General features: G+C 40.3%; 1 protein-coding gene across 2 annotated transcripts; it reads right to left on the bottom strand.

Moving 5' to 3' along the window:
• Positions 1–2,738: 2,738 nt before the first annotated feature.
• LOC128125747 (serine protease FAM111A-like) lies at positions 2,739–16,251 on the bottom strand. Of its 2 annotated transcripts, XM_052763406.1 has the most exons (5): positions 15,882–16,251; positions 14,920–15,016; positions 12,913–12,988; positions 12,103–12,178; positions 2,739–9,196 (listed from the first exon to the last, which is right to left on the bottom strand). In XM_052763406.1, exons 4-5 carry the CDS (start codon positions 12,127–12,129, stop codon positions 7,484–7,486), a joined length of 1,740 nt encoding a protein of 579 aa, XP_052619366.1. In that variant the 5' UTR covers positions 12,130–12,178; positions 12,913–12,988; positions 14,920–15,016; positions 15,882–16,251; the 3' UTR covers positions 2,739–7,483. The 2 variants fall into 2 exon arrangements, with proteins under 2 accessions (XP_052619366.1, XP_052619367.1); XM_052763407.1 differs by lacking the exon at positions 12,913–12,988.
• Positions 16,252–17,469: the final 1,218 nt, after the last annotated feature.

Raw genomic sequence — 17,469 nt, 5'->3', positions numbered from 1 at the left:
TATCCATTTGAGTTCATATAGGTCAGACCACAGTTGGCCAACTTTGCAGAGAGCTTCTTGACAGTCTCACCACTCAGGCATAGACACAAAGCGTACTTCATTTCCTTCAAGTTCCTTCTTGTTCGGAATCGTTATCCTCCTCCCAAGAGCCACTGTGAAGTAGGCATTTGATCTTTGGATAACCAAAGTTTACTTTAAAATGAGACTTTAAAAGCGCAGCCACTTAGGAAGCATCCTCAGATTTATATATCTTTGAGTTGTTGCATCCGTGAGCAACATCGATCATATACAAATGATTCTCTACACCTTCTGAAAGTGCTACTTGATCTCAGGGCTGAGTATAGACTCAATAGCTTCACCCCATGCTGCAGGTACAGTGTGCTCTGGTCAGATGGAACTTTCATTTAAGGTAAATATGGATTGACATTGTTCATTATTGTTCAGTTATGAATTCCAAACTTAAAGGGTTACTTCATGCTGGTTGACATCATTTCTAGTGGCTATCAGAGAATAAAAGGAATTGTGGGAAAGTGTTGTTAGTTTTTTCTCTACTGTCAAGTGTAAGAAAATTTAATATGAATGAGAAAATGTATGACAAACATCATAGGAAGTAGTGAAAATGAATGTTTTGGAAAGAAAGGTGGCAGAAATGAAAACTGAGCAAAGGCCACATTGAAAGCCTTTATATGTGACTGTGGGTGGAAGTAAGCATGGTTAGAGGAAGGAACAAGAAAGAGGCCCCTTGAGATGGACATGGCAGAGATGGTCCGACTTTGAGTGAGATGGTCAAGGAGATCACTGTAAAACATGGTATCAAAGTGGAAGGAGAAATTGTGAGAGTAGGAGGGAGATGAAAGTGAGATGGGCAGAGAGAGGAGTGGGTGGTAGGCTGAATGAACCAAAACTATGTATGAAAATGTCATGAAGAAACCTGGTTTTTAATAAACTGTATACATGAATACAGCCTTCTGGAGAGCTGAGTATGAAGTCCATTTGTTAGACTGCTTACCTAGCATGCTCTGAGTTCTGGATTTGGTTCCTGGCCCCTCATACATCTGATATGCTGGCATAGTCCTGTAATGCTAACCCTTGGGAGAGGGAGGCAGGAGGGTCAGAACTTCAAGCACATGTAAAGGTGAGAGGATCAGGAGTTCCAGGGCTGGAGAAATGGTTCCGTTCATAAAGTGTTTGCTGCATGGGCATAACATCAGAATTGGATAACTAGTAAACAGAAAACTCCAGGTGCTCCCTACCTGGCCTGACTCTAGTACTGAGGAGGACAATGAGCACAATCCTGGGGCTTGCTGGATAACCAGTCTGGCCAGATCAGTAATCCCCAGGTCCTGTGAGAGAAACTGTCTCACAAAATAAGGTGAAGAAGGAATGAATGAGATGCCTGATGCTGACCTATGACCTCCACACACCCACAACACATCTCGTATGCCCACATAGACATATGTGCTCAATCATGTCCATATGTACACACTGAAAGACATACACGCAAGCATGCCACACAAACACAAGTACACATGCACAAACACAGAGACATAAAGGCCATTCAAGGTCAACTTTGTCTATATAGTAAGATTGAATACCTGAAAATGAGTCTCAAAAATAAATTCTTTAATAAAATGAACCAAAGAAAATTAAAAATGTCTTCAGCTCCCTTGGAATTTCTACATGGAACACAAGCAAAGATGGAAATATGGGAGTTTATTGTGGAAAAGAGAAGAAATTTTCATGCCTGTGCCCAATTTCAATATGACACTCTTAAGCATGCTTTTCTATGATGGCATCATCTAATTAACAGGGCAGCTGAACAAAAACATTGATAGTTGGATTTTTTTTTTTTTTTTAGAGGGAGAATTACTTGTCAGATCAAGAATTCCCACATGGTTTGGCATCAGTGGTTAGTGAAGCTGTAAGATACTTGGTAATCTTCATCACTAGCTCACTGAAAGTGATACTTTATGATTATGTATATGTGTATATGTAACACATGGGGGATCCTTATCTATGAGCAAGTAGTACCACTACTGCCTTACAAGGCTGAGAACCATTTTCCCCAGATTCCTGCATTTTTCTGGGGTTAACATCTGCCAGTGAAAAAGATATATGGGTATCTTGTAAAATAGAAACCTAGTGGTGGCCATTATGACTCAGAAGGACATGAACATCAGACAGGGCATTGCAATATCTTACTTATAAGTAATATAGTTAAGATCTCTCCATAAATGGCCAGTGTCATGGTAAGAAATCACAGTAACTCCTAAGACATTCCCACCTTTGTCAGGGACGTTTCTCCTTCTTCTGCTGCTTTAGGCTGACACTCTCTAGCTGCAGTTTTAGAGATATTTTCTATCCCTCTCCTCCTCAAAGAGCCCCTAGTTCCTACAGTATCTGTACTAGCTCTATTACATCCCATTTGTCCCCAAACATTTTCAATTTCTTTAATAAACCTTGTAACCCCTGAAGAATTCCAGACTTCCCAGTTATAGTAATATATCTCAAGTCCAACTCAATCACACAAACCACACATGGAGCTGATAATACCAGATTGGGGGAGGGGATTAGAATAGTATGTCTTTTGTTGAGAGTAAGAAATGCAAAACTTTAAAAGAAAATTTGGCAGATTTTTGCAAAGCTAAATATTGTTTTACTACAGAATCCATCAATCACATCCTTTAATTGGTATTTAGTCAATAGTATTGATATACATCATTAAAAACGACCAGAAATACAGAGGTCTTTAGGCTTTTTATTAATAATCACAGCAACTGGAAGCAACTATGGGATTTCAAAAGGTGAATACATATTTTTAAGTGTGATAAATCCATCCAACATTAATCAATGACAAACAGAAATGAGCTATAAAACCACAAAATACAGAAGAAACTTTAATGGCTTATGAGTCAGTCCCAACAGCACCTGATAGTACATGATTCTGTATAATGTGGCAGTCTGGAATAATAGATGAAAGTGTGAGCATAATAAATCTTTGATTTACATTGGTTCTGAGGGAGAGATGAGACAAAGACACAAATCACAGGCTTTTAGGGCAGCCCAACTTCTGTGTGGCAATCTAAGGACCAATGTATGACATTACACACTTGCTAAATCCTGTAGAAACTACAGTGCACAGTGAACCTTAAGCTACGCAAATTTACAAAGTCATTTAGGAAACACAAGGCATCAAAGGAAAGAATGTATGTGTGCCCTGACAAGAAAATTTAGTAAAATTTGATTGATTTTGCTCTAAATGTGTGAAGAATCTCCCCTTGTTGGGAAGAGGACCTGATTCAAGCACGCTTAGAAAGAAATGACATGTATAAGATTAAAAGCAGAAGAAATTTGGGCTGGAGATGTAGCCCAGTGGTTAAGAGCACTGCCTGCTCTTCAAGAGGACCTGGGTTCAATTCCCAGGACCTACATGATAGCTCACAACTGTCTGGAACACCAGTGCCAGAAGATCCGATGCCCTGTTTTGGCTTTTATGGACACCAGGTACACATGTGGTGCATGGACTTACGTGCAGGCAAAATACCCATACACAGAAAAACAAATAAAACTGAAAACAAACAAACCAACAACAACAGAAAAAAACTGTGCAGACATATTATCTAGTTGATATGGTATTTCCCATTCAGGTACAAATTAACACATGTGTGTATTCACTGTGTTTTGTGTCTATGCATAAAGAGCATTTATGCACATGTAGATATGTCTCTGTTTCAGAGAATATTATTGTACTTCCAGGACTCATCTAGTGAATTATTTGCTGTGTACTACCTCTGTATGCATTAAAACTACACTAGGCAATGGAGACACACCACAAACAAGACACAGCCTGCGTCTCCAGAGACCAGTGTGACTAAGCCATGAAAATGGCAGGTAAGGAGCTAAGCATTAGGGCAACACAACACTGCAGACACAGACCTTTCTCATGGTCTAAAAAGGTGGTGTGCTGGCTGGTGCTTTGTCTCTTGATACGAGCTCGAGTCCTGTGGGAAGAGGGAAGCTCGCCTGAGAGAATGTCCCCACGAGTTTGGCATGTAGGCAAGCTTGTGGTGCTGTTTCTTAATCAGCTATTGGTGCCGGAGGACCCAGGCCATTGCAGGTAGTGCCACCTTTGGGCAAGCAGTTCTGAGTTATATAAGAAAGCAAACTGAGCAACTTTGAGAACAAGCCAGTAAGCAACATTCCCTCCAGGCTTCTGCTGCAGTTCTCGCCTCCAGGTTCCTGCCCTGACTTTCCTGACTGATGGACTACAAGTTATCAGCTGAAATAAACCCTGCCGCCCCTAGTTGTTTTTGCTCATGGTGTTTTATCACAGCAAGAGGAACCCTAACTAAGACAGGTGTCATTACTAAGTAAACCCAGGAATCTCTCAGAAATAGAATTAACTGACCTCTGCCCCAATTCCTCCTGTGAAGCTGTGTACACTCCATGACTTCTAGGGGAGGAAGGGCCAGGTTCCTTTAAGGGTGAGGCTTTGGTAGGTAGACCACACTCCAGTGGGCGGCCTACATTTAGAATCACATGGACAGAGTGGCTGGGAATCCATGGACTATTAAATGTGAAAGAGAAGGGACACAGAATTGGGTAGGTAGAAAGGTGGGGGTGGATCTGGAACAAGTAGGAATGAATGTGGTCAACATAAACTGCATGGAATTCTCAAAGAATTGATAAAAACATTCAAAAGTAATCAATGTCTCATCATCTTACTGCCAAGTTTTCTTTCTTTACTAAATCTCCATTGTTGCCTCTGACCATCTGAAGGTGAAGACTTTAGAACCCTGTAAGCAACTGAAGGTTAGAGACAGATACCTTTGTGGAGTAATCAGCTAGGTTAGCCCAGAACTAAGCAGAACAACACTGCTGATGAGTTTACGCCAGAGTTGAATGTCTGTGTGTTCTAATTAGTTTCCATTCTGTCTCTGTGATCAAACAAACAAACAAAAATAGTATGACCAAAAGCAATTTAGGGAACAAGTTTCAGCTTCATATGGAAAGAAAAAAAAAACAGGAAAGCTTAAACAATCCTGAATAATAAAAGAAATTCTGAAGATATCACCAAGCCTGACCTCAAAGTATACTACAGAGCTATAATAATAAAAATGGCATGATATTGGCATAAAAACAGGCATGTAAATCAATGGAATAGAATTGAAGACTTAGATTTAGGCCCACACACTCATGGGTACCTGGTTTTTTATAGATAAGCTATTAATACACACTGGAGAAAACACAGCATTGTCAGCAAATACTGCTAGTCATATGGATGTCTGTAAGTAGAAGGATGCAAATAGATCCATATTTATCACCGTGAAGAAAACTCAACTACAAATGGATCGAACACCTCAACATAAAACTAGAGACCCTGAATAACATAAAGCTAGAGACCCTGAATCTAATAGAAAAGAAAGAGGGGAAAACTCTTGAACTCATTAGAACAGGAAAAAATTTCCTGAACAGAATGTTAATAGCACAGGCACTAAGAATAATAAAAAGTGAGATCTCACTGAACTTGAAAGCTTATAAAAATTATATGTGTGTGTGTGTGTGTGTGTGTGTGTATGCTAAAAAAAGACAAAAACCATTTACATCAAGAAAAAGAACCCATTTAAAAACAGTACAGATATAAATGGGGATTTCTCAAAAGATGAAATACAAATGGCCAACATCCTTAGTCATCAGGGAAAAGCAAACCAAAACTACTTTGAGATTTCATCTTATACCAGTCCCAATGGCCAAGTTCAATTAAAAATGTGACAGCTCATTCTATTGAGAATGTGGTGTAAGGGAAACACTCATTCACTGCTGGCTGACATGCAAACTTGTACAAGCACTGTGGAAAAACTTGGTGGAGGTTCCTCAGGAAGCTGGGAATAGGCCTACCTCAGGATCTGGCCATTCCACTCCTGGGCATATACCTAAAGGACTGTATATCCTACTACAGAAGCACTTGATCAACCATGTTCAGGTGGAAACAGCTCAGATGTCCATCAACAAGTGAGTGGAGGAAAAAATGCTATATTTACACAATGGAATATTACTGAGCTGTTTAAAAAACCCCTCAAATTATGACACTTACAGGTAAATGAATAGAGCTAGAACAAATCATCCTAGTGAGGTAACCCAGACCCAAAGAGACAAATATGGTACGTATTTGCTTATAGGTGGGTGTTAGCTGACTTATACTTTTACAATATTTCTTTGTGTGTGAATATGAGTGCCTCTGCCTCTGTATGTGTTTCTTGTGCTTTTTCTTTGTCTCTCTTTTTCTGGTTGTTTGGTCCTATCCTGTTTGGTTGTGTTTCATTTTATTTTATCTTTTTAGATGCCTGTTTGTTTTCCAATAAGAGAGAGAAAAAATTGTGGTGTAGATTTGAGTGGGTGGGAAAGTGGAGAGAATCTGGGAGGAGTTGGAGGAAGAGAAATCATCAGAACATATTGCACAAAAATTATTATCTATTAAAAATGGTGGTATATATAGGAAACGGGATGGGGGATGAGAACATGAGGGAATGGGATGGTCAAGCTGGGGGAGGGATGGAGTGAGAGAGCAATGAAAGAGATATCTTGATAGAGGGAGACATTATGGGGAAAGGGAGAAGCATGGTTCTCGGGAAATGCCTGGGAATCCACCAGGATGACTTCAGATTAGACTACTAGCAATAGTGGCGAAGGTGCCTGAACTGGCCTACCCTGGTAATCATATTGGTGAATACTCTGTCATCATAGAACCTTCATCCAGGAACTGATGAAAGCAGATGCAGAGATCCACAACCAAGCACCAGGCCGAGCTCCAGGAGTCCAGTTGAAGAGAGAGAAGAGGGATTAAATGAGCAAGAGTGGTCAAGATCATGATGGGGAAATCTACAGAGACAATTGAACCAAGCTCAAAGGAACTCACGAACTTTAGATCGATAGTTGTGGAACCTGCATGGAAGTGGACTAGAACCTCTGCATACAGAAGGCATTGTGTAGCTGGGCTTGTTTGAGGGGCCCCAGCAATGTGATCAGGATTTATCCCTGGTATAAGAGCTGGCTTTTGGGATCCCATTGCCTATGGTCAGACACCTTGCTCACCCTGATGTAGTGGTTGGGGGCTAGGTCCTGCCTCAACTGAATGTATCAGGCTTAGGTGTCCCCTGATGGGAGAACTTCCCCTGTTGGAGGAGGGGACGAAATGTGAGAATGGACAAGGGAATGTGAGAAGGCAGGAGTAGCGGAAGGGAGGAGGGATGAGAGGGGAATCTGTGTTTGGTATTAAAATGAATAAATAATTATTTTCAATTAAAAACGCATGGTATATATAGGAAATAGAGTAAAACATCAATTGTCTATGAAATAAACTCAACATTTAAAAGTTTAAAAAATATTTTCATTGCCTACAGAAAAACAATGCACAGGCAACTGCCTTAAAGACAGGAAACTGACCGAATTCTCTATAGTCCTCAGGCTTCTAGACGCAGTATTTCTACAGCCCTTTGAATACACAAATTTCATTGTACCATGTTTCATGGTTTTCCTTAATATCATCAAGGATGTGTTTCATTGAGGAGCCCAATTCAATGACACTGGAAAACCCACTTGCATACTCACAAATGAAGCCAGCAGTGTGCATGGCTACCAGTGATCCTCTAGCATCAAATATAGGAGATCCAGAAGACCCACAATAAAAAGTGTTATCCCAGGTAACCACACGAGGTTCATGGATGTTCTTCTGGAAACTTCTTTGGGTATACATATAGATAAACTGCATGGGATAACTGCCACCCACTGCTCCTTTTCCCTGAATGCCCTCACTTTTCCTTTGCTCATTTTCAGGAACCAGAGTACAACCATCAACAACCTTATACTTTCCATCTGGATGACCAATCATATACACAAACCCACTAAGTAATTCAGAAGGTGTTCCATTACAGAGTCCTGTAGGAAAATGCCGTCCACTTTCTTTCAGTTTCAGGACAGCATAATCAAGAGTTACATCAGACACCTCAAACCAAGGTTCAACAGAGCAATAGCTGTCTTCTTTTATGGGGAACACTTGATATTCAAATGTCACTCTTACACATTGACTAAGTATATCTGCCCACTGACTTGGCTCTACACCATCCCCTACAATGTCATTTATTACATGTCGACAGGTGAAAATGTACAACCCTTTAAAAACAAAGCATGTGGCACTACCCCTGTTTCCATTGTTGTGCCAAACTAGGAGCCCAACTGAGTCACTGAGCTGTGAAAGAAGTTTGAAGACTTTACCTGGGGTGGAGTTTTGAGTCAGCTTCCTGAAGTTTGCTCTATGTGCTTTGAATAAATTAGTTTTCTTTCCTTTCTCACTTTCTTCCTTGATGTATGCTCTCAGTTTTTCCCGTTCTCTTTTCAGTGTGGGGTACAAATTCACAATGTATCCTTTTAACTCACTGAAGTTTCTGTCCTCTAACTCAGAATTCTGAGGTGCTGCTACTGCCCAAGGGCTTTTCTTTCTTTCAACCTCAATCTGAAAGAGCTTGCCCTGTAACACATCAACCGGCTGGGTGTTTGCTATGGTGGTATCATTGTGAATGAGTTTCCAATGGTCACTCTCCACAAAGGAATGAAACCTGCCATCCTTCCTCAGAGTGGCCTTGATGGTCTCTCCTTGGAAGCCATACACACAGACTTTGGTCCCCTCCTTGTCAAGTTCCCTGCACCTCAGGATCCTTTGCTCCCTATTCCCGACTGCATGAATGTAAAATACAACACACTCAGCAGATGACTGGTCAAAGCGACCACACACTTTATTATCTTCTTTCTCCTCACTTTCAGTTTTGGAAAAGGTAATGACCACATGGCTGCCTTCCGGAAAACAGCGGAGGGGCATGCCAAGGTTTATGTACCCTTCTATTCCTCCTTTGCCATACACCAGCATTTCTTTGCCTGGCTGTCTTTCTGTCTCTCTTTTGACAGGGTCGAGGGTGTTGACTGCCTCATATAAACTACCTGTCTCCCCATCTATGACTTCAAATGTTGCCTGGTGTGTGCCGAAGGTGATGATAATGATCTTCTTTGGGGGAGGGTTCTCATCTTGTGGAGTTTTTTGTTCCCAGTGTGATCCTTGGTCTTGCTTGTTGGTCACCTCCTTTGGTCTTTTTCTATATTCCATTTTCATTTGAGAAATTATGGGCTCATTCTGTTCTTTGGGGACCTAAAAAGAAGTAATAGACACATTGAAAACTATGACTACAACTGTATTCTTGTGATTTTTGGTGCAATTCACATGATTCCTATCTAAAATTGAGAACCAATGTGAAAACACCAGCAAGTAATATTACATCAGAGCTGATCTGGATTCTGCAGCAAAGCCCAGTCTTTTCAAATTGACCAGATAGGCTCTTCATATCAGACCTTCCATGTTTGCTCAACAAGCAGGCAGAAGGAATTCATCCAGATGTATCAACATACATTGGCTTCGATAAGTATTGCATTCTTCTTTGTTATTTTAAACAAGATATTTTAAGTTTTTCAAGCATAATAACAGATTGCTTGAGTTCTTTTGTAATTTCTTTGCACATGTAAACACACAACTGAGGGGCAGAGTCTCACTGAATAGCAATGGCGTCTGTGCACCTAGATCTGCAGCCCAGGTTGGCCTCAAATTCACAATTATCATGACTCCTCAGTACCTCAATTTAATTAGCCTCGACCACAAAAGAAACTCACAGTATTTGCTTTAATATGTCAGTTCTCAAGCATGATGAAATATATAGGAACAACAATAACTAAAAGGTCACTGTCCTGTAGAAGGAGAAGACGAGTATGGAATGTTTATTTTCTAATTCCTTTCTACTTCACATTTTAAAAATAATATAAGAAGATAAAACAAAAACTAACACATCAGAGTTGAACAAAACAAACAGAAGAAAGAGCCTAAGAGAAGGTCCAAAAATCAGAGACTCACTTGTTGGCACACTCGGGAATCCCATGAAAACACTAAAGTGGAAGCCATGACATATACACAGAGGACCTGGTGCAAACCCATGCAGGTCCTGTGAATGCTGCCTCAATCTCTGTGAGCTCACATGAGCTTTGAATGAGTGCCTTTCTTAATCACATGATAACCAATAAGCAAGTGAGTTTTTGAAATCCAGTTGTTAGTCTAATATTCTCCATTGGACTACACATTCTGAGAACACCCATGTTCTGAGACATTATCTTAAAACCAGGAATGGGAAGAAGGGAGGGATTAAGGGGAAACCACTTAAAGTAGAAAAAATGATTTAAAAATTAAGGCATCCAATTCCTGTGTCTGAAAGGTTCAGTTTCCCTGTTGGTGTAACAAGCAGGTATGAGTTCACATGCCCACAATGTCTCTCACTGGTAATGAGAATAACAATGGTGAAGCATGGTGAAGATTAAGCCTGTCATCTTTTAATATTGACGCTGATATTCTGGTGAGAACAAAATAATGTAAGCTTATATAAATTTAAAGCAGGTTGCCTAGGAAGTCTCAAAGGGTGTCTCTTCAGTCTAAATATGCTGAGAAACATTCCTGCCACACTCCTTGAAAGAACTGAAATATGCTTTCTACTATTCAACAGAGACACCTAAAAGCACCATTAGAGTTTGTGCATGTGAGTGCAGGCCTGTAGCACGCTGTGCCACTCATGTGGAGGGCAAAGGATCACTGTGTGGAGTCAGTTATCCTCATATATCCCAGGGATCTAACTCAGGTGGTTAGGTTTGCTGTCCAACTACTTTCAATCCCTCCGCAGTGGCAGAGGCCCTAGATATCCAAAAGTTTTCTTTTGATTGTTAAGACACTGTAGTCCAGGCTTTCCTCAACTTATGATCCCATTCCTTCTCTGTTCGGAATTCTGAGATTATAGGAATGTGCTGTCATGCCTGGTCTGATACTTATGAAAGGGAACAAGAGGTTGTGTATGCGGTTATTCGCTTGCTCTGTCTTATTCTAGGATGGGGGTGTGGGGGAAACAGATCTAAGATTTTCATGGATATTCTAAGCATTTGGATCTTCTAGTTTTCCAGAACCTGGAATAAAGAAAAGGAGGTCAGGTCTCTGGAGGAGATTCTCAAATACCTGACACTTCTCAGCCTTCTTGGTCAGTTCAGGGAGCCCTTACTGTCATGTTACTTAGTCTGGAAAGCAGATCTCACAGAGCCCTCACATGCAGTGGTTAAGAGCACTGACTGATCTTCCAGAGGTCCTGAGTTCAGTTCTCAGCAACCACATGGTGGCTCACAACCATCTCTAATGGGATCATATATGTTGCTCTGATTGGTTGATAAATAAAGCCGTTTGGCCTATGGCAAGACAGCTTACAAGCAAGTGGGAAATGCAAATTGATAGACAGGAAGAGAAAGGAGAGGTAGAGAAGACACCAGTGAGCTGCCCCAGGAGCAACATGTAATGGGACACAGGCAAAGCCACGGAACGTGGCGATACATAGATTGATAGTTATGGGCTTATTTTGAATAGAAGAACTAGCTGGTGAGAAGTCTGCTACGGCCATAATTTAAAAATAATATAAGCCTGTATACTTTTATTTGGGACCAAGTGGCTGCGGCACCAGCAGGTGGGAGAGATTCCACAGGACCCGAGAAAACTTCTGGCTACAACATGCAACAGTAGTTTTATAAGCAAATCTCTCATGCCTAACAGGGTTATAGTAAGAATGAATTACTCAGTCATTTCATGAAACACAAAGCATTATACAGATATGGATTCTTAGGATTAAGTTGATCAGAAACACTAGGGAAGATATTTTAATGATAAGGAACAACACTCATTTTGTTTTTTCCCACTTTAATCTAAAACAATGCATTTGATCTCTTTTTTCCCTAGTTTTTTCAGGTAGTATTTTTTTCTTTTTCTTTTTTTTAAATAAAGGCTACTTTGATATGGATGACATTCATTTTATAATTCTCTTCCTCAGTGCCTTTCTTCAAACTAGAAAGAAGAAAGTGAACAAGAAATAGAGTATGTTATACTCCCAATACATAATACGATGGTTTCATGGCAGGAAGGACCTGGGACCTAGGGCCAAGGATGGCTAAGTCTGCTGTGAATGTGTTCAGTATTTACAGACATACCTGAGAAAAACAGTGTAGGATTTCCATATTTTTCCTTGCTTCAACTAGGACCTTCTGTGAGATATGCCTCTTACACCTGATGGATTAGACATGAAAGAGTTAGTTCAGACGAATTACTAATTTCAAAATGGTTTCAGGTCATATCAGTATCTTCATATGTGATGTATACTGTATAGAGTGGAATATTTCCCAAGGTGCCACACCCCACCATTCCTCCCTCATCTCACAGCATGATAACTTCATCGCAAAGAGTTTGTCCATCCAACAGAGTCACCCCAATAATCAAATCAAGACACTGTGTGTCAGGAACTAGAGCAAACACAGCATACATTATGTCTAATTGCTTATCCCCAGAGCTGCCATGGAAAACAGGTCCTAACTAAAATTTTTGGGGTAGGTGCTCACAGCTTGAAGCCAATATAGAACCCAAGAGCAGATATCAATATCCAATATTGGATTGCATTGGGGAACTCAAAAGAGTGTTTTAATTCATATTGATGTTAAACTCTGGTCTTCACTTAAGGTGGGTATAGAAGAATGGTTAAAATACTGAAGGACAGGTAGGAAAAAATTGCATAGTACCCTGAGAATGATGGAAATTTAGAAGGACATATGGATATGGATGACATTCATTTTATTATTCCCTTCCTCAGTGCCCTTCTTCAAACTAGAAAGAAGAAAGTGAACAAGAAATAGAGTATGTTATACTCCCAATACACAATAAGATGGTTTCATGGCAGGAAGGACCTGGGACCTAGGGCCAAGGATGGCTAAGTCTGCTGTGAATGCTTTCAGTATTTACAGACATACCTGAGAAAAACAGTGCAGGATTTCCATATTTTTCCTTGCTTCAACTAAGACCTTCTGTGAGATATGCCTCTTACACCTGATGGATTAGACATGAAATAGTTAGCTCAGACGAATTACTAATTTCAAAATGGTTTCAGGTCATATCAGTATCTTCATATGTGATGTATACTGTATAGAGGGGAATATTTCCCAAGGTGCCACACCCCACCATCCCTCTCTTATCTCACAGGGTGACAACTTCATAGCAAAGAGTTTGTCCATCCAACAGAGTAACCCCAATAATCAAATGTGCTCTCCTTCCTGAATAGGGAGTGGGGCTGCAGTTTGTAGTTCTTGAAGGAATAAAACAGAACAGAAGCCAAAGTCAAGCTATGTGAGGAGTTTTAAATTGTGTTTCATTTTATGGTGTTCAAGGCAGACCTTGCTCTCATTTTTAAACCTGGAACCAGTAAATCCTGTCACTCACTTTATGAAAAATGCCTCAGATTCAGTTCCCAGTGTCTGAATGCTGTGTGCAGCAAATATTCACAAATGTGTTTTCTTGAATGTGCTACATTTCAGAAGGAAAATATGCCTCGTGACAGATACTGGTTTCCTTCGCAGACATGCCCAGCATTTCGCAGAACAGAGCCATCTACCGGGAGAGCTGGTTCCTGCATCAACCATCACCATAAATGTACTTCCCCAGGAATGTTCCATCAGGGACTAGGAGGTTGTAGTTCCCTCAAGACCCAGCCACTCTTTTTGGAAAATAATTTTAAGTGATTTTTGAACCATGGCCTCAATCACTTCCCTGTCTAAGATACATATCCCTGCTCCCAATATATATAAATTGAATTTATTTCATACAGTATTGCAATAATTTAAGTTATAGGCTATTTTTATGTGGCTGAATTTCTCTACAATTGGTCTCTTATTATTAACCAGCATGAGTATCATGAGGTTAGCTCTAAGAATGCAGAAAATCTTGAAAGTTGTCCAAAATGATAGATACTCAGGAAACATAATTTCTACTTTACAGTTTATTTATTTTTTTATTTTTTATTTTTTTGAGGAGTGTTGCTTGTTTGTTACTTTGTTTTTTTGGAGTATGTGTGGTGTGTGTGTGTGTGTGTGTGTGTGTGTGTGTGTGTGTGAAAAGGTATTTTTTCATCTACCTTTCCTTGTGCTGTCTCTGAAAAGAGAATGAATGCTTAAACAAAACAATTCTTTCAACCACCTGAGATTGACATTGTTAGTCTTATTTCACCCATGAAGGATATGAAATTCTAGAGAAGTTGAAATTTCTTCAAGGACAGAAACTCCAGAGAATACACTTTGGAGAGTTTTTATTGAGAATATTTTCTAGTAGAAATAAATGGAAAGAGCAGGAGAGAGAGAGAGAGAGAGAGAGAGAGAGAGAGAGAGAGAGAGAGAGAGATCAAAGAGACTCAGAGGAAAGAATCAGTTACAGTGGATTTCCAATATCACTCCCATAATTAATAATAATTAATAATTGTTTTTCTTTCTTCAGAAAATGTCTCATGCAGCTTAGGCTGGCCTTGAAACTAAACTGCCAATCTTCCTCCCTCCCTAGGTGCTAGCATCACAGTTATGTGCCTCCAGTTTAGGTTGAAGTGATGCTTAGAATCCAACCCAGGGCTTCATGCCTCTAAGGTTACCCTTAGAGGTACTGTGATATTAAACCCTGTATCACTTTCCATCTCTAAAAGTTCAGGACGATTCCTCTCATAATAACAATGCTAGTTTATTCACATCAAAATATTAACACAGTTGTAGTGTAATATCACCTTTAAAATTTTTAAGACAAGTGTTTCTTTGCTACCTGGAGTGGCCTCAAACACTTTTTTTTTTAAACCAAACACACAAACATTTCAAAATCTGGTAATAGAAGGATGTAGTAAAAGGTACCTTTATCTATAGGAAGAAAATTAATTAAGAACTTATGAAACAGTAAAAAAAAAAAAAAAAAACACTGAAAATCTAACACAATAATGCCTTTCTCACCTTTAGGGACTGAGAGTACCTGTACAGAGGCTGGAGAAACAGAGAAACACTGGTTCTAGCCGGAGGTTGATAATATTCAGTGTGGCTTCCCAGAAACCTGTTGATAAAACCAAGTTAAACTTACTGCTATTGAGGTAATAGTTACTGAACAAATGTTTGGCTGTGCTGAAGGAGAAGAGCAAGGTTGAGGAGAGACAAAGAGATCTGGTATTCTAAACTTGGGTCTAACAGGCTATAATGTGGAGGTAAGGATAGGGTAGTAGGTCAGGAGTGGCGGGTATATTTGATATTTTCTATGAAAGGTAGTAGTTGGATCTTTGAGAAAACTACTGAAATAAGGTATCAAAGGGATTTTCAGCTTTGTAGTTCCTGGAAGAACATTTCTCCTGTGGTGTATTTAAGAGGATGGACACAGATAACAAAGTTAACTCAGAGTCAGGTTAACTCAGTGGCCTGCTAGGCCAGTCCACGTGCTGCACCCCCAGAGCATGCTGCACATGCCTGAGAGAGAAGTCAGTTTCTGTCAGTTACATCCTATATTTTAATGCTGTAGAGGAGTACAGACAGGAAATCACATTTCAACTCTTTGCAGTACACAATCAGTACACAATCAGACATGGCTTAGTTCATTTTAGAAGGCATTTTCAGAAAAATAACAATGGATTTTACAGATACCAGGTTTTTAAAACTAGAGGTATTTTTCCTTGGGCACTGGAAAACAAACAACAAAAAAACCCAAACCCTTTCATCCTTTCTCTTAAGCTTTGTTCTTTTACTCGCTCAAAAACTGCAGACACCACCCAAATGGAACTGCACTCACTCTCCTCCCAACACTTTCTCAACTAAAAATGCTTGAGGCTCTTCTGCTATCATTGCACTGCCAGCAAGTCCCACCCGGGTTCAGGTCGGCCAGGAAGTGGGGCGGTAAGTCCTCACAAGGGCTGAGCTCCCTACAAACTCACCAGTCACTCACTCCTGTCACCGCAACAGGATAGTTTCCTCCAGTCACAGAAATGGTTCTCTAACAGAAGGAAAGCGCGCCTAATGCTTCCTGTCCAAGGGACACAGATAGCAGCATGTGACGTGGAACAAACAGCCTCTCCGGAGCCAATCACCAGCCAGTACGAAGGGATTTATGGGCGCCAGTCAGCTCCACTCCTATCCGAACCCTCTCCTCCGACCTCGACATAGCCCTCCAATCCCAATGTTACTTGATCCACGGTGTGACCAACCAGGCTGCATAATGGGTCAAAGTCAGTTCTACTCTTCAGGTTTCATTTCTGTGGCTAGAATTTCCTCCAGTGGGGAGGACCGGAATAGCTTTGACTGGGCGGGGCTTGAAAACGCGCGAAAACCTGGAACCTGCTACCCTCCCGCCTTGGGCTGGGCACTTGGGAAGTAGTTTGGGGTGGAGGCTGGAAGCTGAATCCTGATTGCCCCACCAGCAAGGCTAGGGGAAGAAGCCAAGACTCCAGGTTCTGCAGCGCCATCTGCTGCAGCAGGAGGTCCACTGAAGCCTGCTGAGTCAGTAGGAAGATGGCAGTTAGGGCACCTCAGGTCTTTCCTAGGAGGCAAACCCCTAGAGGGGCAAGGTGACAGACCAAATGTCCTTGTTAGGAATCATCTTTCGAAACGTGCATCAGTTTATGTAGCTCTTTCTCGTTATTGTTTCAAACAGTATAGTAATTTTTTTTTAAATTAAAAGCTTCTTTAATATAGATTAAATTGTTTATCCACTGCATTCCCCATATCCATTTACCAAAATAGAAAGACTAAAAGTGTCCGAGAACGTTTCAATGTATCTAATATTCTTAACATACAAGGAGGCAGTGTCTGAGCAAGAAGAACTATGGGACTCAGAATCAAGTCCACTATGGTTATAATGTAAAAGTAGTATTTATAGACACACCTCAAGAAAATAGTGTGCCAAATTCTTCTCAGAAATCATTTCTGATTGCTAGCTTCCACACCTGCCATGGAAAGCAGGTCCTAGCTAGATTTTGCCTCTGGCTAAGGGGCTGATGTACCCAAACCTACAGCTAGGAACAGAGATAGAATTCAAATTCAAATTCCTTGTGAAGGAACTTGCAGTTGAAGAATTCAAAAGTATATTCTACTTACCTTGATGCAAAAATCTGGGCCTCCTTTAAGATGGAGGTGAGGGATGGTAAACTACTTGGAAACAAGTAGAAAAGGAGCTAGGTAAAATGTGGTAACAAATTTGTAAAAAGATATCAAAAAGAGGCCAAGATAGCTTATCTAAAATAATAGTTAGGAACACGGGTTACTATTTGGGTTTTGTTCAAAGGAATATTTTCTCCATATCTTTCAAACAAATGAACAATTTAAATAAAATATTCAAAGCTTTAACAGTGGTGAATACCACTAGGAATATAAAGACCACTGTGGATAGGAGGGACACCTATCTTCAATACCTCACCATCTAGACAATGGCTGGACATGACATCAGTTACAGAATTCTCATGGAAGTAATAAAAATCATTTTAAGAACACACAATCCACCAATGAATAGAATGGGTATATGCTATG

Source organism: Peromyscus californicus, unplaced genomic scaffold (assembly GCF_007827085.1).
Source record: "Peromyscus californicus insignis strain IS unplaced genomic scaffold, ASM782708v3 Scaffold_4__1_contigs__length_199733344, whole genome shotgun sequence".
In the NCBI taxonomy this organism is placed as follows: Eukaryota; Metazoa; Chordata; class Mammalia; order Rodentia; family Cricetidae; genus Peromyscus; species Peromyscus californicus.
The sequence above is the reverse complement of the archived record's forward strand: the minus strand, read 5'-3'. Positions and strand labels throughout refer to the sequence as shown.

Coding starts and splice junctions, on each gene's coding strand:
- LOC128125747 (XM_052763406.1), bottom strand. CDS start 12,129: ATGGAAATCCTACACTGTTTTTCTCAG. Junction 9,197..12,102: donor TCCTACACTGTTTTTCTCAG/GTATGTCTGTAA, acceptor ACTTCTTTTTAG/GTCCCCAAAGAACAGAATGA.